At 43.8% G+C, this 23,681-nt stretch overlaps 1 protein-coding gene across 9 annotated transcripts in view; it reads right to left on the bottom strand.

Moving 5' to 3' along the window:
- Nucleotides 1–17,812: 17,812 nt before the first annotated feature.
- LOC108938331 (calcium/calmodulin-dependent protein kinase kinase 1-like) overlaps nucleotides 17,813–23,681 on the bottom strand; it is a 23,272-nt gene continuing 17,403 nt past the window's right edge. For 3 of the 9 annotated variants that reach the window (XM_029255917.1, XM_029255918.1, XM_029255919.1), the window contains exons 14-17: nucleotides 22,601–22,729; nucleotides 22,265–22,365; nucleotides 18,587–18,634; nucleotides 17,813–17,933 (exon numbers count right to left, since the gene is read on the bottom strand). In XM_029255917.1, the coding sequence (XP_029111750.1) occupies nucleotides 17,858–17,933; nucleotides 18,587–18,634; nucleotides 22,265–22,365; nucleotides 22,601–22,729 (354 nt within the window). In that variant the 3' untranslated portion in view covers nucleotides 17,813–17,857. Of the gene's footprint in view, nucleotides 19,554–22,264; nucleotides 22,366–22,600; nucleotides 22,730–23,681 lie in introns of all 9 variants that reach the window. The other 6 variants (XR_003797971.1, XR_003797970.1, XR_003797969.1 and 3 more) reach the window with 6 other exon arrangements.

Raw genomic sequence — 23,681 nt, 5'->3', positions numbered from 1 at the left:
TGCAGGTTTAACAATTGTGGAAATTACGAGACTTCCTAAACATAAGGCACATAGAACCGAAGGCAGGTAATACACCATGTTACCAGTGCGGAAAATGATAAAACCAAAACACTTTGGCGACCGCTAACATATAAGTAAACATTGCCTGAAACATGATAGGATGTACAATATGTAATTTCAATTATTACTTACTATTGTTAAGCCTCTCAAAAAAAGCAGTAACGGTTGGACTGGTTGGAGGGAAAAGCAGAAGAGAATGATGACTGTCACTTCGATAACAAATGCAAGCCTAAGGACACAAGTGGGGCGGCTGGTAGCGTAGTGCCTTTGCACCTGAAGGTCATACATTTGAGCATCCTCTCCAGCTGTAGTACCCTTGTGTGAAGTACTTACCTTAAAAAATAGCTCCAGTAAAAATTACCCAGCTCTATAAATGGATAAATAACTAACTAAAAGTCACTTGGAGACCAGCAGCAGAAAAATGAATAACTAAATGGAGGACAGAACATCCTGGAGGCACTATGTGTTGGTCACCAAGAGTCCAGACACAACAGCACTTCAACAAACAACATTGCTACTAGGGCGGTATAATTTTAAAAATTTATTTCAAAAAGAACTCAAGACTTTCTTGTGCAGCATTTACAATATATGTGCCTTACAACTGTAGCCCTGTAGCGCTACTAGGTTGCGTGTTTAATTTTGAAGGTTTAAATAAAGCTTCATTAATTGGAGTCCTAGTTTGGTTGAAGCCCTACCACCATTTGTTGGGACAGGTGCAACCTACACGTTGTGCTAGTTTTGCACGCACTGTGAGTTGATTGGGGGGTTCAGTTTGTTGCCGAACCAATGAGAGAACAGGGGGGATGGAACGAATGGGAAAAGTTTCGAGATTTTTCTAGAAGGGGGAGAGAGAGAGGAGAGCGCGAGACGGAGGTGTTCGAAAGAGCGCTGTAGAGTGTCAGGAGGCGATATTATTCTGGTTGCCGGATGAGTAACCAGAGAGAAAATATCACTTCTCTGCATTTGGATTGTGTTGGTGAGTTTAGTTTCTGTGGTGTCCTCGTGGTCCGACGAGACAGTTAAGACGACAAGTTTTCAGGCTCAGCCCGTCTCGTCGAACTGCTACGCCGGTGTGACGGAGGAGGACTGAGGAGAACCCGATAGCGCTTCGTGCTATTGGTAACGCGCGAAGTTCCTCGGGCATCGCTGGAGTTTTCATCCGCCCCGAACGCGAGTGGACGGGGATAAGGTAAACAGCGGTTTTTCTTTTCTCTTTTGCTCGCAAGAGTGAAGCGACCCATAATTCGGGTCTCAACGCACATGAGCTGAGTCCAGGCCTGCAACGAGGGGTTTTTACGTGTGTTAAATACTCCGGAGTATGAAGAAGTGTGTAGCAAGCAAGGTTATTCGTGCTTGTTGTAAGATATTGAGTGTACGTGTGTTTTCTATTTGGTTGATTTAATGTTTGCATTCGTGTTGAGGGGATTTCCAATTTGGGGTTAATAACAGTTTGAATATTTCTATGGGGGTTTGGAGAATTTTATTAAATTTGTTGTTGAAATACCTGAGTTTGGGTTTTCTATTGGAATACTTAGAACCCAGGGCACCACCCTCATAATTAGGTGAAATGGAGGGTGGCGCTACACAACAGAAATTTGCATAGGTGTGCCCTGCTCTTTCACTTAGCTGAACCACCTTTTAGAATCACCTAGAGCAAAACTGGTCCTGGGCATTTACTCAACTGTAACTGAGGTTGCTGGCAGCATCTCTTCACCACAAAAAAGCCAAAAATGAGGAGTGAAATTTACACATCACACACAACCTATACGTGCAATATGAGTTTACTTACTGTTGCCAATAAAATGTTTATGGTAGTTCCAGCATCCAGATTAACCACTGACTGGTTAAATCAGTGGTTAACTTGGTTATCTACCTGGTTGTTTATTTTATGGAATGCACAAATTATTGTGGTATTATACTGTATCTCTTGCATTCCACATTATTAGGCATCTTCGTCAAATCACACCCCCAAAGACATATCTGTATGTCTCACCAGCACACACACACACAAACACTCACATGATCAGAGAACAGTCAAAAAAAATTAACAGGTCTTTTGCAGACTTTTTAGGCTTCTATTAAAACACAGTTATACAGAACAGTTGCAAACAATCACAAATTGCATTGTATTTACACACACACACACACATTTTCAGAACCACTTGTCCCAGACGGGGTCGCGGGGAACCGGAGCCTACCCGGCAACACAGGGCGTAAGGCCGGAGGGGGAGGGGACACACCCAGGACAGGACGCCAGTCCATCGCGAGGCACCCCAAGCGGGACTTGAACCCCAGACCCACTGGAGAGCAGGACCCGGTCCAACCCACTCCGCCCCCCGTCATATTTACAGCACCTATATATATATATATATTCCCAGTCACAACAGTTTGGTAGCCAGAGCAAAATCTAAATGAAATGAAAAATCAATAAAAATTAAATTTCTCTCCAACCATCTCCTCACAATCTTCCCCACCAGGTTAGTGATCTGTGAAATGTACATATCTTACAAGTATAAAAAAATGGCTTCACAATGATATATTTTGTTGTTTGCTGTACCATGTAAAATTTTTAGTATTTTTAGTATTATAAATTTTTTTTAGATTAATCCTTCAACCACTTTCAGTTTTTATTCAGATTAAAATATCAGTAATGACAGCAATAGCAATGATATGAATTGTCATAATAACATTAATACACAACAACAAAATAGCCCGGGAGGGGGGTTTACAGTCTCAGGAAACAGATTCAAAAGGGTATGTTGACCATGGCTCCATGACCATAACCAAGGGGACTGTCCAGAGACATCCCTGTTGCTTGAGGGTCCATCATACCCAAGTGTGGATGGGGGAGGCCCATCAAGGGGCCCTGAGGAGACGTAAGGAGTCCCTGCTGGTCATATGGGTCCCCTGAGATGGACATGCTGCGCTGCTTGGCCTACATCAACATCATGTTTTACTGATGCTGCTGTGGGGACATCATGGAGGGGTGGGGGTGAGAGGGGTGGTGCAGGACATTATTGCCCATCGTGGCCTGCTGCTGCTGATGCATCATGGCTGTCCTGCCCATGCCATGTCCTGGGTGGCATATAGGCCCCGTGGCTCCTCAGGGCGGCAAGCCCCGAGTCCCCCCGGGGGCAAACCCAGGCCACCACACATATTGGAGTGTGCAGAGTGAAGCGGGGCAAGCTGCTGCTCAGCCATCATGTTCTGTAGGCTAGCAATGTGCAGGGTGGACGAGGGCAGGCCAGACGGTGGGTGTTGCTTCAGGTGCTTGGGCGGGGGCGGTTGCTGGGATTAGCCACCCTGGAGCGGGTTCTGCTGCAGGTGTGGCAGCATTTCACTCTTCGAGAAGTACTGCAGCGTGCTGCTGGGTTTGTTGGCCGGGATGATGCGCGACAGGTTAATCTCAAGGATGCCTGTGGGCATAGGCTGGATCACGTCGCTCAGGTCTGGACTGTTGCCGGCAGACATGGAATGGAAGGAGTCTGGAGGGTGGGAGGTCCGCTGGTGGGGCAGGTGCTTGCTAAGGAGGTGAAGCTGGTGATGAGGAAGCATGTCATCTGGTGGCTGTGGGTACGGCTAGGCCATTCCCAAGCTGGGGGAGTGCATCCCCCTGTGGCGGGGCAGCTGCATGCGGGAGAAGCCACACATCAGGTTTTGAGGAAGCACTGGTGAGACATTGCAGGGTTCCATCCCATCTGGAGGCCCTCCCATCATTGCCAGGTTCATGTTGGGCATGCCCATGGGACTGGGAGAGTGCAGCATGGGCCCAGAGGTATCGTGGGCGAGAGAAGGCTGTCTCTGCAGGACCATTCCCCTGGGGCTTTGTGGGCCACTGTGTGGTCCAACAGAGCTCTGGGATGTAAGAAGCATCTGGGAGGTCTGATGACTACCCATGTTTCCTAGTGAATCACAGAGAGCACAAGAACATAGATCAAAACGTTACCTCCCAAAAGACAAGGAACTCACAGAACATGTTTTAGCCAATGCAGTACTGGAACACAAATTTTACATGAACTTAAATGCAATATATTAGTGAATATGAGTGACTATGTAGTGTACTGCAGTATATCTTGAAAGTTGCATTAGAGAGAAGCATCTGCTAAATGAAAAAATGTAAATGTTAAGTAATATTTATAGTACTCAGTAACAACTATTTAAAAATTACATTACGAAAGTTTTAGATGTAATGTGATGCTGGAGTCACCAACACCTTTGCCAGTCACTACAGGACAAACTGGCAAAGAAAGTGCAACAAACTGGGTTTTTAAATTAGGCACTGCTACTGAATTGTTTCAAGCTACTGCTCTGCATTTAGGATTCAAATGTTTACTAACAAGAGGAAACAATGGCTTCCCTCATATAGCGAAGGCCCCTTTCATGAGAACTTCATGCAAGTGTAATTTGTACCCTCCATTTTGAATACTGCATTGTCTCCCACAGGAAACATCTTATGAGAACAAACATTTGAGTTAAAAAAAAATGTGTCACGGTGGCATGGAGCACCATGCAATGAAAGTAGAATCTGCCTGCAAGTGGGTGTTGCTTCACCACCACATCTCACTTGTCAGATACCCATGTCTGCTCATCAGCATATCTCAGAAATCTTGCAACTTTTTATTATCTATAATAATTATGAGCTCTAAAGCAAAAACCTTTTGAAGCGCTAAAAGTTTAAACAGCAAAGGAAAGCTTTGCGTAAAGCTTAACATGATAAAACTAGAACTGACTAGAATTAAAACTAGATAAAACTAGAATTTATTAGAATTGAAAGGACTTTGAATTACTTTGGGGGATTTTAGAAACTTTTTTTTATCCTAAATGCTTAAAAAAAAAAAAAAAAAAAATTCACCTGACATGCTTGTCTTTGGACTGTGAAACCAGAGCACCCAAAGGAAACCCACAGACTGAGTTACATTTGAACCCATTAAAGCCCACAGGTGACCCAAGATGAACAGAATAAGGCAGCATGTTTGGTAAAAACATGGGTGAACCTTTTTGTGGCTCAGGAGAACAAATTAATTTTCTTTCCCATTTAAATTATGTTGTACATTGAGTGCCAATAATCTGGTCTTTGATTACCTAGCATTCTGTGTTATCCTGCTTCAGATACATTGCTTTTTTTATACTGGACAAAAAGCAAAATGCCTTGGATTAAAAATCATCTATTTTAGAGCTGCATGAAAGCATCAAGCGATCTGTCACGTCCACACCCACATCTCAAACGACAACGCCTGACTCTGCTCCAGCACCAGATTAACAGCACACCCTTTAAAAGACCCTCCTCAGCTCCCATACCTTTGCGGAGTCTTGTCAGAGACAACCGCCCTTCCTTGTGACTCCTCGCTCATCTCCAGTTCTCAGTTCACGGTCTCCGGCTGTTGACCCTTCGCTTTGTTTCTTGACCACATCCACGGATCTTCATTCTGACCCTGATCGCCGATTGACCGACCACCCGCCTGCCCTGACATCGAGAACTTGCCTGATCCTCTGAATCCAGACGAACAACCCTGCACTTGGGTCCTTCCGTCCCGGTTCACCGTGACACGATCATGTCTGCCCCTCTCTACACATCCCACTCCACACAAAGATTTGTTTAATTTCTTTTTAAACTTTGCTGTGTACTGAACTGTGACAGTGCATTATCTGTGGCATTATCCATGGCAGTGCATTATCTCTGGTTCAATTCTGTTTTGCTTTAGCTTTTATTTTAAAAACATTGAAACTACTGTTTAGGGTTTAAAAACAAACGATTGAAGGATTTTACTGTTTTTTATTCCACAACTGAGCCTATCTAACAATCTATTTGGAAATGCAGCTCATTTTGCACACGGTTTCGCGATATTGGGATTTCTGCTACTCGTCCACCACCGTCCCCATTCAGACTGGATGATCAACACTCTATTGTAACGACAATGAAGAGGTTTTTTTTTTTTTTTTAACAATTCTTTTTAAGAGGAGATCTTTAATATTGAATTAAACTTCTTACACGACAGAAGTCTGCAGTAAATGCTTAGAAGGAAAAAAGCTGTGGAAACACTAATTTTGAACCTTTCACAAAACCTCAGAAGAGCACACATGCTCGCATTTGATCCAACAAACTGTGGGAAACTGCCCATTTCCAAACTGTTTTAAAAGTTTATTTTGATGGGACTGTTAAGTTTCCTTTGCTAGCTTTAATCCAAGTGTACATGAAGATCGTATGTTGCTGACATGAAATTAGATGCTGTGCTAACATAGCATCATTTCCGATATTCAGATAAATTCTGATCTGTTGGTGAGGAGGAAAAAAAGGACAGGTGTTGGATTTTTGGGTCACTGGAAATCCTTGGGTTCACTTTTATTAACAGAACAGTGCTTATATAAAGTGATTCTAGTGCATTCTTTACTTTTCTTTAAAACAAATATTAGGACTTTTTCGAACAAGCGCAGTAAATTTCAGGCTGCATTCGCTGCATGCGGCTGGATTCAAAGTCCTGCTGCTCACTTGGACTCTAATGCGTACCTGTCATGTTAACGCTGGGCAGTAGAGGACGATCTGGAAGCATCTCATCAGAGGTGGCGATGGTATTAACTGCATAGTCGAAAAGTTGAGTGGAGTTGGGCATGGCATACTTTGACATCTGGGACATAATCAGAGACAGGGGGTTCTGGGATGGCTGTGCAGCTGGAGAAGAGGTGAACGGCATGCTTGGATTTATGGAACTGGGCTCGCTGACGAATTGAGTCTGTACTTCTGGAAGGAAGTGAGGGTCCTGCGATTTTTAACAGAAAGAGAGAGACAAAATGTACGTCAGAAATTGCAGAAGGTCTGCTTTCTTGCCCTCTTGATATTTGCGCACGGCAAACGTGACAAAATCTCTCGATTAACTCTGAGTTCCTACCTGTTTCTGTAGAGCTGCTTCATTTCCAGTTGGAAATGGGAGGGCCCCCAGGGCTGGGCATGGCTGTCTTGGAAGTGGTGGCCCACACAGGAGAGGCAACAGGCATGGCGGGCGACTTGAGACGACCTGGAGACCCAGAGGGAAAGCCCAGGCCAAGGGAAGAGGGCCCCATTAGCTGAGGAGACTTCATAGAAGAGGATGAGGTTCCAGATCCAGTAGTATTTATACCAAAGAAAGTGTCAGGGCTAGAGCAGCACACATACAACTTAGCTTAAAAGTGTGTGAACCCTAGAGGGATTGTCATTATTCTTGTAAAATAAATTTGTAAAATGAATGGTTTATGACTGACAAATCTGGTTCTACTTCCCTACTTGGTTTAACCAGTGCAACTAGGGGTTCACTTATTTTTGCCTCTGCACTACTTCTGTTTTCCTACTACACACAGGATTTGGTCACTCCACACCTATTGTGTCAGATGAGAAAGAGTGGTTCTGATTAAATAACGATTTTGTGGTAAAACTAAGGGACAAGGGGGTTCACATACTTTCAAGCAGAGCTGTACAAAAGAGCAGTGACAAGATGCTGGAACAACAAAGAAGAAGGGTTAGAGACAACACAGTACGCACACAAACACACAGACAGCTGAGCACCAGAACAAGCCCATTGCTGGAAAGAGTCTTCGGAGACCACAGCGAATTCTCTGGAGTGCCTCATCTCAACTCTCACTATTTTACCACGGATGACGTCACACGCAGCTTCCACTTTATCGAGCATAATGGCATGTGCGAATATGCAGGACACGCAAAATCTCTCACACACACACCAACTGCAGTCAGCTGAGTGTCCAGGCTGCTGGTCCATTCCCCAGAGATTGCCTGCACGGGTAGCCGAGCACCTCTCCTCCCACCGCTCATGAACTAGAAAGCTGGATTGTGGCTGGAGCCAAAGCTCGATGCAGAAGCCGCTATTGAGTGTTGTTGAAGATTATTGCCGAGTACATTCCAGCGGACACTCACCTGTTGGCTAGGCTGGTGGTGAACATGTACACCACCTGCTGGCCAGGCCGACTCAGCTCCGAGGGAATCTCTAGGCCCATTCCCCGCCCCAGAGCAGGGCAACCCGATTCACTGATGGGATTCATTTGGGAGGGGCCAGCGAGGGACTGGGTGGGTCTGCTGCAGAAGCTCTCCTGAAATACAGAGGAGTAATGGCTGAGTTTCCTTTTTCTGGTTTTGACTTCAGTAAATCTCTTTGTAAATTTGCAATGGATCACTTCTCGGCCTTTTGGCTAAGATCTTTCTTGTCACAAGGTGCTGCTGTATAGCTTAGAGAGGATAGGGGTGATCCTAGTGCATGTCCAGTAGGTGGCTTGACTGCCACTGGCATGGGGTGAGCCTCTATCCTCTGGAAGGCTTTTATTTTCTTTTGGGTAGCCCAGTGATCCTAATACGTGTCTAGTGGGTGGCATGACCGCTGCTGCCACTGGGTGAGCTGGAGTTTTCTTTTCCTAAATCTCTTTTTTTAGCTTTATGTTAGTTTAAATATGATGCTTTCACCAAGGACTCTGTCTGTGAGGGAGGAACCTTTGATGGGCACACCATTGAAGAATACAGATGGACCATTGGTGAGAACATCGAATACTAGCAGAACTTCTTTTCCGCAGAATGGAATGCGGGCAGCAGATGGAGGACTGTTGAACACAGCCCGTTTTTATTGGAGACCCCAGGAGGAAGATAGAGACTTCCACGATCGACTTACCTTTATAAAAGAGGTAATTTTGGGTCTCCTGGGCCTTACTGTGGAGGATGTTATTTGCATTCAACGGAACAACCCGCTGCGGTTCTTTGATGTCACTTTAACTACAGAAGCTTGTTTTAAAAGGATGATTGAGAGTTGCAGGACTCTCGCTGATCATTCTGCATAGAAATTTTATGACGTTGAGAACCGTTGGGTTAACAACCAGCACATAGTGACTGTGCATGTTTTTAACCCTTTCATTACGGCGGAGTCCATATGAGAATTTTTACAGAGGTATGTCGAAGTTCTGCCCGGTCATAAAGACATGAGGGATGAACTTGGTTTTTGGAAAGGGAAAAGACAGTTTCGGGTCCGTTTGCTCCCTGACCCACAAGGTTTTGATGAGTTTTGCCACCCACCCGCTACCTTTAATTTAGGCACAAGCAAGGGCTATTTATTTTATTCTAACCAGCCACCCTCCTGCCGAGTGTGTCAGGGGTTTGGGCACACGGGGGCTGATTGCACCAATATGCGGTGCAATAACTGTTTGGAGAAAGGTCATATGGCTAGAGATTGTAATGGTCCACGCAGGTGTAATATCTGCTGGGCAGAAGATCATCTTGCCCGCACCTGCTCTCTGAGGAAACCCACCTATGCCGACGCCGTGTCGGGAAGCCGAGTGTCTGGTGGAAGGGGGAGAGAAATGTTGGTTCAACTTGATGTTGCTAAGGAGCAGGTGCATGCAGAGTTGGCAGTGGAGAAAGAACACCTGACGTTTGTGACCCCAAGGACCACGCCCACCAAAGCCCAGAGTACCCCAAAGGATACAAATAGGAAAAGGAGTAAAGGCCCTACTCCAAAGGAATACAAGAAGAGCAGGAAAGAGGAAGGGGTGAGCAGGAAAGAGGAAAAGCCAGCAGCAAAGATGGAAGAGGACCGAGATCAATGTTTGCTGGTAGGGGATGGAAGCCATACGGATTTGCCGGTTGTGACTGCAGCCCCTCTACAGCGTGATGAGTTCCCCTCTTTATTCAGACCAGAATGATGATATCAGTGAGCAGCCAGATGTTGCTGCTGATTTCCAAAGTATGACAGAAATGTCGGGAGGGGAATGACTTTGTTTTTAATGAATTTTAGTAGGGTTTTGCTGTTCTTATGGTTGGTTAATTATTTAATTTGTCCCTTTTCTGGCTGATTTTAAAATTTTAACCTTAAACGTCAGAGGATTGAAGAATGTTTTGAAAAGAGCAGCGATGTTTGATAGGCTTGCATCCTCTGCCTTCCAGTTATGTTTTTTACAGGAAGTCCACCTTCGAGATCAGCGGGATGTGGCCGTTTTCTCTTCAGGGTGGAGGAAAGGTAGATCATACTGGAGCGTGGGTGGCGTCCACTCGACAGGTGTAGGCATTCTTTTCGGAGAACGAAGTTTTGAGAATGTAAGCACATTTACAGTTCTACAGGGTAGAGTATTGGGAGTGGATGCCACCTGGAGGGGACAACGCATCTGTGCGATGTGTGTCTACGCTCCGGTAGAGGCTGCATCCCACATATCTCTCTTGGAAGAGTTGACCCCATTTTGTGTCTGTAAAAGACACTAAATAATTGGGGGGGATTTTAATATATATCTGGAGGGTAAAGAGGATGTCAGCATCAAACATTTTAAGAATTTTATGCTCAGATTTGGTCTTTCTGATGGTTTTAAAATATGCAACCCCAGTCATCCAGGCATTACCTGGTCTAATAGTAGAGGAGCACAAAGTCGCCTGGATTATATTTTAGCTTCCGACTCTGTTGTTTTTAAAAGGGTCCACCTCTCTCCTTATTGGCCGACGGACCATTTGATGGTAGAGGCTACGGTTTCCATAGAGGCCCCGTTGCATGGTCCTGGGTACTGGAAACTGGATGTAGATGTTTTAAAGGAGAAAGAGTACATGGACCTTTTTTATAAGCATTTTAAGGTATGACAGGAGCTCAGATCTTTCTGTAGCTCTGTCTCGGATTGGTGGGAAGCCACCAAAACGAAGGTGCGAACCATTACTAGGCAGTACTGTGTTCGTAGGAGGGCTCGATCTCGCAGAGCAATGCGGAAAGTGTAGAAAAAGTTGGGAAAGCTCTATGCCCACCATAATAATGGAAAGTATTTTAACAGCGACAGAGAAGCGGAATTAAAGGCAGAATTAAGACGACTGTATGATCAGGAAGCTAGCGCGCTCCTTGCACGAGCCCGAGTAAGAGAACTGGAGGAAGATGAAAAATGTTCCTCTTTCTTCTTTAATAAAACAAAGGGCTTTCAACATGATAGGGGTTTTATTTCTCTGCGTACTAAGCAAGGAGAGCTAGTTAAGGATACGGCCCGGATGATTGAGGTTGCTACAGAATTTTATGAAACTCTTTTTAAGGGAAGGGAAACTGACCCTGTCACAGGGGATTCCTTTTTACAGCATTTGCGAGCGACCCTCCCGGTTGAGTCCCGGGCTTGCCTAGAGGCACCCATCACTCTGGGGGAACTGTCAGATGTGCTCTCCAGAATGAACCGGAGGAAAGTCCCAGGTTTGGACAGACTGCCAGTGGAATTTTATTCCACATTTTGGGACTTCCTGGGCCCTGTCTTCCTTGAGGTTGTCGAAGAAGTGCTGACCCGAGGTAAGTTGACGGACAGCATGAGGTCAGGGGTTTTATCCTTGTTGCATAAGACAGGCGATAGAGCCGACCTGGGCAACTGGAGGCCCCTGACCATGCTGTGTGTTGATGTAAAGTTAATCGCTAAAATCCTAACCGAACGTCTGAGGAAGGTGATGACCCTCCTGGTCCATGAAGACCAGACGTGCGGGGGTTCCCGGGCGTTTGGCAGTTTGGAATTTACATCTTATTAGAGATGCGATCGCCTGGGTGGAAGACCGAAAAATTCCCCTAGCGCTGGTCAGTCTGGACCAGGAGAAGGCGTTTGATCGTGTGGACCATACTTTTATGTTCAATGTTTTGGGCAGATTGGGATTGGGCCCCACCTTTCTCGGGTGGGTCCGAACACTTTATAATGATGTTGGTAGCCGGGTTATGATTAAACGGCTCTCTCGGGGAGTGGTTGCCCCAGATGAGTGGGGTTAGACAGGGGTGCCTGCTGTCTCCCCTTCTCTATGTTTTGTACGTGGAGCCGTTGGCGGCAGCAATTCAGGCCCACCCGGGGATAGATGGGTTGCACATTCCAGGAGGTGGTGCCAGGACTGTTAAGCTGGCCCAATATGCAGATAATACAGTCCTGTTTGCGTGCTCTGACCGCTCACTCGCCCAGGCATTGCGCCTGACTCAGATGTTCGGTAGGGCCTCGGGTTCGGCGCTCAACCTCGGGAAGACAGAGGTAAAGTACTTTGGATTCTGGGGAGCGCGAGAGGACACCTTTGGCGGTCTTTCGCTTTGTAGCGGTCCCCTCAGAGTGCTGGGTGTAAATTTTCTCTCAAAAGGAGCAGCCCGGGTCAACTGGGAGGAGCGTCTTGCAATAGCTAGGTGGAAGATGGGGTTATGGAAGGCAAGGTCCCTGTCCTTCCTGGGTAAAACATTAATTTTGAAAGTTGATGTCCTCCCGACCTTACTTTACTTGGCTCATGTCTACCCCATGCCTCGCAATTTAAGGAAAGGGTTCGTGAAAGATGTGTTTGGTTTGGTATGGGGTGGGAGGCATGAGTTTGTGAGGAGGGAGGTGATGTACCTAGGGAAGGACAGGGGCAGAAGGGGGGTTCCTGATTTCCCCCTAAAATTTGATTGCCTTTTTTTTGCGCAGCACTGTTTCCGTCTGGCGGCTCCCCTGGAGCATCCACACCAACATTTTATTTGCTTCTGGCTGTCTTTTCCGTTGTGACATTTGGTGAGTTCGTGGTCCAATGCTGGACCAAAGGCCGAGTCTCTGCCGGATCAGTACAAACAGATGGTGAAATGGAGTAAGATCATTCCGAGAGACACTGACGCAAATACCCTCCTCAAGCACAGGGTGTTACACAATGCCTTGTTGGAGAGGAGGGGAACGCGAGTGATGTTAGGCCTTGGGGAAGACATTTGGGCCCGAATTCAGCCAAAAGGGCTTGACAATAGGCTGCAGGACTTAAACTGGCAGTGTCTCCACGAAAGATTACCCGTAATGGATAAACTTTACAGGTAGGGGTTGACCGGACGTCCCGACTGCCCGCGACCCCAGTGTTTGGGTGCGGAAACGATTAAGCACGTTTTTTGGGATTGCGGTTATGCCGGGACAGTCTGGTCATTGGTTGAGCCCTTGGGCAGAGAGTTAGATGGCGAGATGGCATTGACTTTTGATAATATCATGAAGGGACTGTCCCCCAGGGCAAGTAAAGAAACCTCTGGTAGGATTTGGTTGATTGTGAGTTTGACAAAGAAAGAATTGTGGAATGCACGTATAAACCTTGTCCGAAAGGGGTTGAAAATGGGAGCTTATGGTGCCTTTCTGAAGATTTGAGCTGAACTGAAGTTCAGAATAAAGCGGGATCTGATTGCCTGGGGCTACCATGAGGCAAAAGACAGATGGAAAGACCTCGTGGATAAATGTGTCTGAAGCTCTCAGGATGGATGTCTGCTTTATGGAACTGCATTCTTTTAAAACATATTGTACTTTCTTGTATCTTACCCCTTTGTATATTTATTCTTTTATATTTGTTTGTGTGGTTTTTATTTGTGTAATATTTATTCACAGATTTTAGTGGTTTGGGTTTGTGCACTTTTAACTAACATTTTTAACTTATCTGGATTTTATTTGTATAGTGTTTTATTTATAGATTTTAATGGCTTTGTTTTATCATGTGTTCCTGTGCACTTTGAGTTTTATACTGATGATTACTCATGTGTATGTCTGTTTTGTATTTATTTGTCTTTTTAGGGGTATGATCAAGTTTTATGCTGTAATTTAGAAGTATTTTATGCGTTTCGAAGGAAGCATGTATTATGATGATGACTTCGGTTGAGCTGCTACTGGGGGACAGTCCTTTTGGTATGTTGGTGTGGGGAAGACATGGGTCAGTTATATATTTTGAAGCCAGAAAGGAATTGTTATGGGAAAGATTTTGTCTTGACAATGTGTTTTGTGTAATGGTTGTTTAGTAACTTTGTTGACCAACTGTAAGAAAATGATGTTGGGTTTGTTTGATTGTGGATTTTAATGTATTGTTTTGGTTGTAGTAGGGGGGTGCGGTGGCGCAGTGGGTTGGGCCACGGTCCTGTTCTCCGGTGGGTCTGGGGTTCGAGTCCCGCTTGGGGTGCCTTGTGACGGACTGGTGTCCCCTCCTGGGTGTGTCCCCTCCAGCCTTACGCCCTGTGTTGCCGGGTAGGCTCCGCGACCCCGTATGGGACAAGCGGTTCTGAAAATGTGTGTGTGTGTGTGTGTGTTATTGATAACTTTATTAAAGTTTTTAAAAAAAAAAAAATTGCAATGGGGCAGCTGACAGTGTAGTGGACAGAGCTGCTGGCTTTAAATCCAAAGGTCACAGGTTCAGATCCCACCAGTTGCTGTAGTACTTGAACAAGGTACTTACCCTTAATTGTTTTGGTAAAAAAAATTCACAGTTATATAAGTGGGTGAATAATTACAGGTAGTGTGACAGTGTAGCGTGCCTTGGAGAAAAGTGTCCTCTAAATGAATGCAAATTGTAATTTCCTAATGCAAAAAAAAAAAAACAATAAATGCTAAACTGAACACATCAGTTAAGGACTAGTTATTGTGTTAAATTTATTAAAAATCAGCAATAACAATTTCCTCCTGCAAATGCACTATACAGAAATCACATCAATTAGAAAAGTTATGTTTTGTTATACTAAAAATGCACATTGCGCACTCCTTTTAATGCATGTGGTTTACTGTAATTTGCACAATAAGATGCATTCTGTCAACAGCTCAATGAAGAATTATTAATTCGGAGCTCATCTGAGCAAGACAAATATCACCAACCACCATCGATGTAGAGACGTCACACTGCATTTCTCTAAAATAGCATTAGATGGAGCTAAAACGTTAAGGAAGTTGCAGCTACCTTTTTTAAAAAAAAAAAAAAAAAAAAACTACTGAATGTTTCATATGAGTGAGGGGTGCGGTGGCGCAGTAGGTTGGACCACGGTCCTGCTCTCCGGTGGGTCTGGGGTTCAAGTCCCGCTTGGGGTGCCTTGCGACGGACTGGCGTCCCATCCTGGGTGTGTCCCCTCCCTCTCCAGCCTTACGCCCTGAGTTGCCGGGTAGGCTCCGGTTCCCTGTGACCCCGTATGGGACAAGCGGTTCTGAAAATGTGTGTGTGTGTGTGTGTGTGTGTGTGTGTTTCATATGACAAGCAAAGGAGGCAGCTAAAAAAAAGCCCAAATTTAGAGGAAGTGAAAGAATTCCCTTATCTGTACTACATAAGCCTGGCAAGTCTCAAACCAACTACGGGAAAACTAAGAGCGTCACCTGTCTGTTGCTCCTACGCTCACAACTTCGCTCTGGCACAGTGGGCTGACTTCCGATTTATCATGATCATGTGTGATTGACCAGAAGAAAAGTCCATTTCATTTATAGGAAAACATGATATCAACAGGGTCAGAAATGTGTAAAACAAAAAGATAATTACATACATAACATTACATAACATAATGAGCATTTGACTATAAGGAAGCTCATCTTGATTCTTTTTGAAAATGGGTTAGAGCTGCTGCCTTGGGACCCAAAGGTCATCGGTTCAAATCTCACCTCCAGGTGTAGTACCCTTGAACAAGGTTATTACTCTAAAGTGCTCCAGTAAAATTACCCCACTGTATATAAATCAGTAAATAACTGTAGGATTACTTTGGAGAAAAGTATCAGCTAAAAGAATATTCGTAACGTATTAATGTGGGTGCTTCCGCAGAATTACTCTTAAACTCAGTTCTGAAAAGTTAAGGCTTAGTTTTCCCACACCCTCACATCACCGCTGCAGGAATTCTCCTGTTCTCCACTTTCCCTGAGCCTAAGGTATCAACTGTAAGAACGGTGCCAATTATTCTGATTTACAGAATAAATTAACTAATTCATTCCAGAACAAAACTACAGTTTTGACATTACTGTACTTTCGTCTGCTGATTTGCTGGACAGTGCTTCACTCACCCACAGTACAACTGACACCCCGTGGCATAAATATTAAACAGCGCCCTCTGCTGTTTGAATGAGATTGATGCACCCGTTATAATATAAGCGTTAATGTTCTGTATGAAAAGTGCTGCCCAGACCACTGTGTTGCCTGCTGCGAGCCGCAGTCTGTTATTGTTATCGGGAAGGAGACTGATCTCGCTGCATTTCCTTTATAGTAGTTTTTCAACACTTCCTGTCATTATGATCAAACTCTGTTATGAATCTTCTGTCTGTCAGTACTGCTGACCTCCTACTGCTAGAGTGGTCCTGAACTGTCAGTACTGCATTTTAATACTCATGGGTCCACATAAGGAATAACATTTACACATGTACATATATTCATTCAGCAGATGCTTTTCTGCAATACACTGTACATCTCGGAGAACAATAGTGAGTGCATTACATCTACAGCAAGAGATTTGGATACAAACATGTGATTCTAGAGTACAGTTAATTTATCACATTCCACCATATGAACTAGTATACATTACTTAAGCAGCTACAGAAAGGTCTATCCATTATTCAAAAATTTCTAATCACAAAATTATTAAACATTTGCAGGTTTATCATGCACTTAAGAGATCAGAGGAAAAGTGAATCTGAAAGAGGAGAGTTTTGAAAACCTTCTTGAATGAAGGGAGAGAGATTCAGCAGTTCTGAGTGAGAGGAGGAGGTCATTCCACCACATGGAGCAAGAACAACTTAGTGCTTTTGATTTTGGACCTTTCTTGCAGGGGACCATCAAGTGGGCACAGTTGGAGGAGAATAGCAGTCTTGGGTAAAGCAAGTGAAAAATATCAGCCATATCACATCATCAGATCAGAATATAAGATCAGTGAAAACAAGCAACAAATATCAATACATAGCACGTGATAAAACAAACATCACATCCACCTGTAAGGTACTGCAATCTACACAGCAGAAAATTAGTACAAATAAAATCTGTCTGAAGCTTACAAATTGTTGTTTTTAAAAACATACAAGTGATACTCAACTCTATAGCTAAATACTAATGACATTCATTAACAAACAACTATAACAAATTTCCATAATATGTAATGCAGGCAAAGCATAATATAACAGATATGAAAACTTTTTAGTATTTTTAATACAGCATTTGTTAGGAAGATTTACAAAGATAGTCCTAAAAACGAAAATATAATTACCCTGTCACATTCCATTCTAAGAACTTATATTAGTTCTATAACTAACAAAATCTGTCAATTTTCAGGTATAAACATTTCTTTTGTTCAGACATTCAAACTTTTTTTGGACTTTTTCTAAAAATATTCAGATCTGCAAATAGCAAGATAAAATTTATTAGGGTTAGGGTGATGTTATCAAATTAAATGTTAAATTAAAAGAACTTGCGAGAAGGTCTTTACACATTTCCTCCTGGTCTAAATAAGACAGCTTCCAATATTACAAGTTATTATTTTCTTAGCCTGCTCATAGTAATTACTTCTCCACCGTCCTAAGAGACACCAGAGTGACAAAAAGGAGAAAAAGCAGAATGTTCTACAAAAACATTTTCATGGACAGCTCCAGTCACAACAAGTCACAGTCCAAAAGAACAGACAAGCTTTGACTCAAAGCTGAGGAGTGACTAAGCGAACCAAAGAAGGATCACTCATTATAACAAAAATTACATTTTAAATATTCCCCTGTAGCTTTAATATACAGATGGAATACAAGTACTTTGCTGGAAATGTGCCTCTAACTTTTGGCACGAAAGGCGGAGAGAAAGATATACAAGTAGCCGTTTTGCCTTTATACTATTAGCATCAACACTATTAGCATCAGTCTTATAGCATGGGTATGAGTACAATTCTTACTGTTATACTTTAAGTTAAAGTTCCCTGAAAACACAACATGGGATAACAGTTAAATGATACAAAGTGCCATGAACAGCTGTTTCCACAGCAAGATAAACACTTTGATGGAACACATCAGCTCTGGAATGCCACATTAGTCTCAGTACTACAGACAGAAAAAAAAAAAAAAAAAAAAAAAAAAAAAACAGCTTGATATTCTGCTGGGGGCTTCAGACTGAAGGTTCATCTTCACAGAGGTCCTCCAGCTCGCCCTCCCTGCTCCCCCGGCTGCTCCCACTTCCTGATCTGGAGAGGCCAGAAGGGAGAGAGAGCCAGCAAAATGAGCAACGGAATCAAAGAGAGGCACGCATGCACGCACGCACGCACAGAGTAAAGCAGAGAGCCATACACACAGAATCACACTGAGACTGGCATGAACACAGAGCCAGACAAAGACAGAATTACAAAGAGATGGATGGAAACACACACTGATTGATGAATTATGCAATGAAGCAAATGACCCCTATTAAGGTAATTCTTCAATTCTAGTTCTTAGGATCCAAGAGACTACACATTTTAGAGCAAGTCCAGCCACAGCACACCCATAACACACCCATTTTAACTAAACAAAGGGCTTGGACAACAAGTCATTGCTATGATAATGCTGGCCTACAGCAAAATGGTGACGTTGCTTAAGTCCCCAGGACTGGAAATAAAAAACCCAACCACAAGCCTTTACACCAAAACACTCCGAATTTATTACAGCTTATGACACCCCTAACAGTACAGCTGAGCTCTTGACCTCCCCACTGTAAAGCAGCTTCAGTGTTACACTCTCTCTTTGACTAGCTTAATCCTGCAGCCTGTACTGCAACCTTTAAACTCCATCACCCTCAGGTTTCTTGTGCATACAAAGAGTCCCATGACCTGAGAGGGAGAGCATATAAAGACTCAGTTACCTGAGGGATGGATGCAGCTTTCCAGAGGAGCGCAACAGACACGTGTCACTGTAAATAGAGAGAAGGGAACCAAAGAACAGGTCGTCAAGGTCGTCATGCAAGAAATTTTGGACTTCTGTCAAATCAAGTGCCCAGCAAGAACAAGGGGTAATGAAATGCACTGGCATATTTAGAAAAACCAGCCCCTAACACACAGAATGTCAGGTTTTCAAAGACTGTGTGTATATTACCTTCCCTCAAATACCAGAGTCCACAGCAAAAAAAAAAAAAAAATTGCTGAAACAGGTTGTGAAAATATATAGCTTTTTCAGCAGAATTGCTTTTTGTCAGGTACACAGTTCTTCACAGGACCCTCAAAAAAGAAAACAGAAGAAGCACACACGCATGTTCTCAGGCCTCCACAGGTGATTCCTGACAACACAAATCTAGTCGTTTGGGTTCAGAGCAGTCATTAAATGCAGCAAAAACAAAGTTAAACAATAACCCACGTGAACAGTTAAGAAAATCACAGAATACTAAAAATTAACTATGTACAGAATCTTGTGCTTAGTATGACACAACATGGCGGAACAAAATCATATCACACTGGCAGTGTCAACCAGGCAAAACCATTCATCAGTGTCAATATAATATTTTCTCACACATCACCACTTACCTCTCGTACACCTCTGACTGGATGTCTGATCATCACCTTCAACTTAACCTGTCCAAAACAGAGATCCTTTACCTCCCAGCTGGTCCCACCTCCTGTCAAGAAGTTTCCATCAAACTGGACAACTTGCTTATTTGTCTACCTCATCGGCTAAGAGCCTGGGAGTGATGATCGACTTAAGTCTGGCCTTCCAACCTCTGCCACCAAACCTCTCCAGCTGATACAGAATGCTGCTGCACGAGTTGCATTTCACCTGCCGAAGCCTTCCCATATATCCCCCCTCCTCATCTCTCTCCATTGCCTTCATATAGCTGCCTGGATCAAATACAAGACTATGGTTACAGCCCACAAAACCATTAAAATATCTGCTTCCCGATATTAACAAGACCTGATCACTTGCTACACCCCAAACAGACTGCTACATTCCTTTGCCCACTTGTTTGTCCCATGCACAACTGGTCCACAATCAAAAGCACAAAGGTTTTCAGTTCTGACTGATGTGGAGGAATGACCTCTCCCTCTCACTCAGAGCTGTTGAATCTCTCTCTACATATGAGTAGGATCTTAAAACTCTCTTCTTTCAGTCTCACTTCTCCCCTGATCTCTTAAGTGCTTGATAAACATGTATGCGCTTGTGATGCTTAATAATTATAATGATGTTTAATAATGGAAAAGCCTATATGCACCTACTGATGTAATGTATGCTGGTGGAATGTGATGAATTGACTGTACTCAATGATCACATCAAACATTTTTAGTAGCCCAGCACTGTAAGTTGCTTTGGAGAAAAATGTCAAGTAAATGAATTAGGAACAATAAACTGAATTTGCTTTATCAGTTTTGATATTTACATTTATTCGTTCAGAAGATGCTTTTCTCCAAAGTGAAATACAACTGAGAACAATAAAAAGAATGCATAATCAACAGAAGGAGAGATCTGGATGCAGACACGTGGTTCTTCACGCATGTACACGTACACGTACACGCGCACACACACACACACACACACACACACACACACACACACACACTTGCTGAAGCCACTTGTCCCAAGCGGGGTCATGGTGAACCGGAGCCTAACCTGGCAACACAGGGCATAAGGCTAGAGGGGGAGGAGACACACCCAAGACAAGACGTCAGTCCGTCACAAGGCACCCCAAGCAGGACTTGAACCCCAGACCCACCAGAGAGCTGGACCTGGCCAAATCCGCTTCGCCACCGCACCCCCAACCGTGATTCTTCAGTACAGTTAATTTGTCAGATTTTAGAATATGAATCAGAATACATTACAGATGTTGTTGCATATAGGTTTTTCTATTATTGAACAAATGATTAAAAATGATTAAACACACATGCACGTTTATTGAGCAATATGAATATCCATTGATGCTTTTCTCCAAAGTGACTTCCAGTGAACTCTGTGTAGTGTTATCAGGCCACACACCTTATTCGCCAAGGTGACTTACACTGCTAGATACACTTCTTACAATGGGTCACTCATCCATACATCAGTGAAACACACTTTCTCTTTGTCTCTCACACACACACACACACACACACACACACTGGGTGGCTTTAGAGTTACCAGTCCACCTGAATAGCATGTGTTTGGACTGTAGGAGGAAATCAAAGGAAACACACATAGACGAGGGGAGAATATGCTAACTCCACTCAGACCGAGTGAGGATCAAACCCACATCCTCTTGCACCACCCAGGCACTGTGAGACAGCAACATCACTTGCTGTGCCACTCTCACACCACAACAAATAAAGTTTTAATACTGCAATCAACTGAAGATCATCTAGTATCAACAGTCAAACACTATTCAGTGCTCCAGTATCATGCATAAAAATACTTTTTATTGTTTTTCAAAATTCATTTTAGGTGACACATTTTTCGTCTGGCAGCCAACCTTTTTTTCTAATAAGAAAAAAGTTAGTTTGATCCCCTAACAACAGGAATTCCCTTAACAAGGTGATATCACAGAACAAATTTGCCCTTGCAAACTGAGGTTAATTTATGCATGGTGTCCCCTAATTAGCCTAATGCCCTGTGTTTCTGAGATAGGCTGCAGACCACCTGACTTGGACAAGCAGATATCAGGATTAAGTGAGTGAAAAATCATTCTTGATTATGCTTACTTAGTTTTAGTCAGAACAAAAATTCTTCCCAGCACAGTGGAAAACTGATGCATAATAATCCAACATAAACTTCAAGCAGTCAAGTTTCTGGAGGTAACTGCTAATCTAATCAGATTTGATGGAAAATTCCTTGTGCAAAGTGTTTAACCCATCTCTGCTCTCCCTGCTGCCACCACGACCCTACTAGGACAAGCAGGACAGAAGAAGATGGATGAAGTGTTTAACCCATCATGGTTATTGGAAATTGTCATCTTTACACACCTGTTGGAACATGGAGCTAGAAAAAGGCTGGCCTCACAGAGCTTTATGGTGGAGCTGGGAATATGATGGTTGTTTCTCTAATACTAATTTACTTCAGGCTGAACCCTAAATTCAGCATCCGGCAGTAAGCCATTCAATTCAGCAGTGCTTGAGTTACAGCAGAGTTCCACTTCCATGCTTCCCACCTTTGTGAAGTCAGCTACCAGTTTCTGTTTCAGATATGGTGAACATGCTCCACCATGCTGCCTCCAACACATATACAGACACACTGCATATACTGCCAATGTGAAAATGAACAGTTTTATACTGCAGTCGATGTAGTTAGGTAAGCTGAGTGTCTGAGTGATGTTGACATATATGATATTTATGCAAGCATATAAAAAAAAAGAATTGCACTGACATCTATTGATTCTTAGCCTAGAGTCCTGTGCTTCCTGGATAGGCTCCAGGCTGCTGCAACCCTGATTTGGACACACAGTAAATGATAATGAGTGAGTGAGCGAGCGAATCCTTACAAACTCACGCAAGTGGATCTTTGCACATGGATCAGAGTAAGGACTAAAACAATGATGACAATGCATCAAGATCAGGCTATTGTAATGGCGAAGCAATGCCCCACTTACATCAGCAGTTTCCCTGGGGCGGACATGGATCTCTCCTTCCTGGCCAGGTACTCAAAGGGGTTGCTGAAAGAGCGCTTCCTCAGCATGGCTTTGACCAGGATCTGTATTGGGGATTTTGTTTGGAAGTTAGGTATACACAGGTAGAGAGGGGTCGGACTGTGACAAGTAGTCTGTTACAGGCTTTATAAGCATATATTAATATGTATACATATATTATCTGTTAGAGCTTTCAAATATTGCACACAGACCAACAAAAAAACTGTCAGAATTCTAAATTTTGACCAAAAAAAACATCTGTATTCAGAGTTTACTATCCTTGTAAATACAGTTGCTCACCATGGCGGACAGGCTGGGGATGAGCTTGACTGAGTTCTGCACCTCCTCCTCTGTCACCTCGACTACCGTGCAGTGCTCTTCCTCTAATGGCAGAGGCGCTGTACCATTTTTGCTTACCCACGGGTGCAACTGCATAGACAAGACAAGGCTATATTTATTGAGACTGCAGAGTGTATTATGGGAACAATATTGCCAGGGTGTAGCAAGGACAATATATAGTCACATGTTCATTACACAGTAAGCTATTACCACATGCAGCAAAGTGACTGGACCTTGGTACCAGAGAAATCTACTGTCTTAGTATTTTGAGATTAAAATATACTTTATTTCTCAACAACAGAAAGAGTTTTTATCAGGTAACTTGAACTTCTTGCCTCCACCCAATTTTCTTTGGTCAACAATGAACAGTTTGTGTTTGGCTTTAACTTTATATTGACCTGACGCTTTTCTCCAAAGCAACTTACAAATATTAAGCTACTTAAAATATTTATCCATTTATACATCCATCCATTTTCTTTCCTGCTTGTCCTAGTAGGGTTGCGGTGGCAATAGGGAGAGCAGAGATGCCCAGCCACCCCTGTCCCCCACAACTTCCTCCAGCTCAGCCTGTGGGATCCCCAGCTGTTCCCTGGCCAACTGTGAGATATAATCCCTCCAGCGAGTCCTGGGCCGACCTCGGGGCTTCGTTCCAGTTGGCCATGCCTGGTATATCTCCAAAGGGAGGTGCCTAGGGGGCATCCTTATCAGATGCCCAAACCACCTCAGTTGGCTCCTCTCAATGTGGAGGAGTAGCGGCTCTACTCCGAGTTCCTCCCGGATGTCCAAACTCCTCACCCTATCACAGAGAGTGAGTCCCAACACCCTGCGGAGAAAACTCATTTCAGCCACTTGTATCTGCGATCTTATTCTTTCGGTCATTACCCAAAGTTCATGACCATAGGTGAGGGTAGGGACGTAGATCGACCGGTAAATGGAAAGCTTTGCCTTATGGCTCAGCTCCCCCTTCACCACTACAGTCCGGTACAGCAACCGCATTACTGCTGCCGCTGCTCCCAATCTGTGGGCAATCTCAAGCTTACTT

Source organism: Scleropages formosus, chromosome 10 (assembly GCF_900964775.1).
Source record: "Scleropages formosus chromosome 10, fSclFor1.1, whole genome shotgun sequence".
Lineage (NCBI taxonomy): Eukaryota > Metazoa > Chordata > Actinopteri > Osteoglossiformes > Osteoglossidae > Scleropages > Scleropages formosus.
Note: the sequence above shows the minus strand (reverse complement) of the source record. Positions and strands in the feature narration are given on the sequence as shown.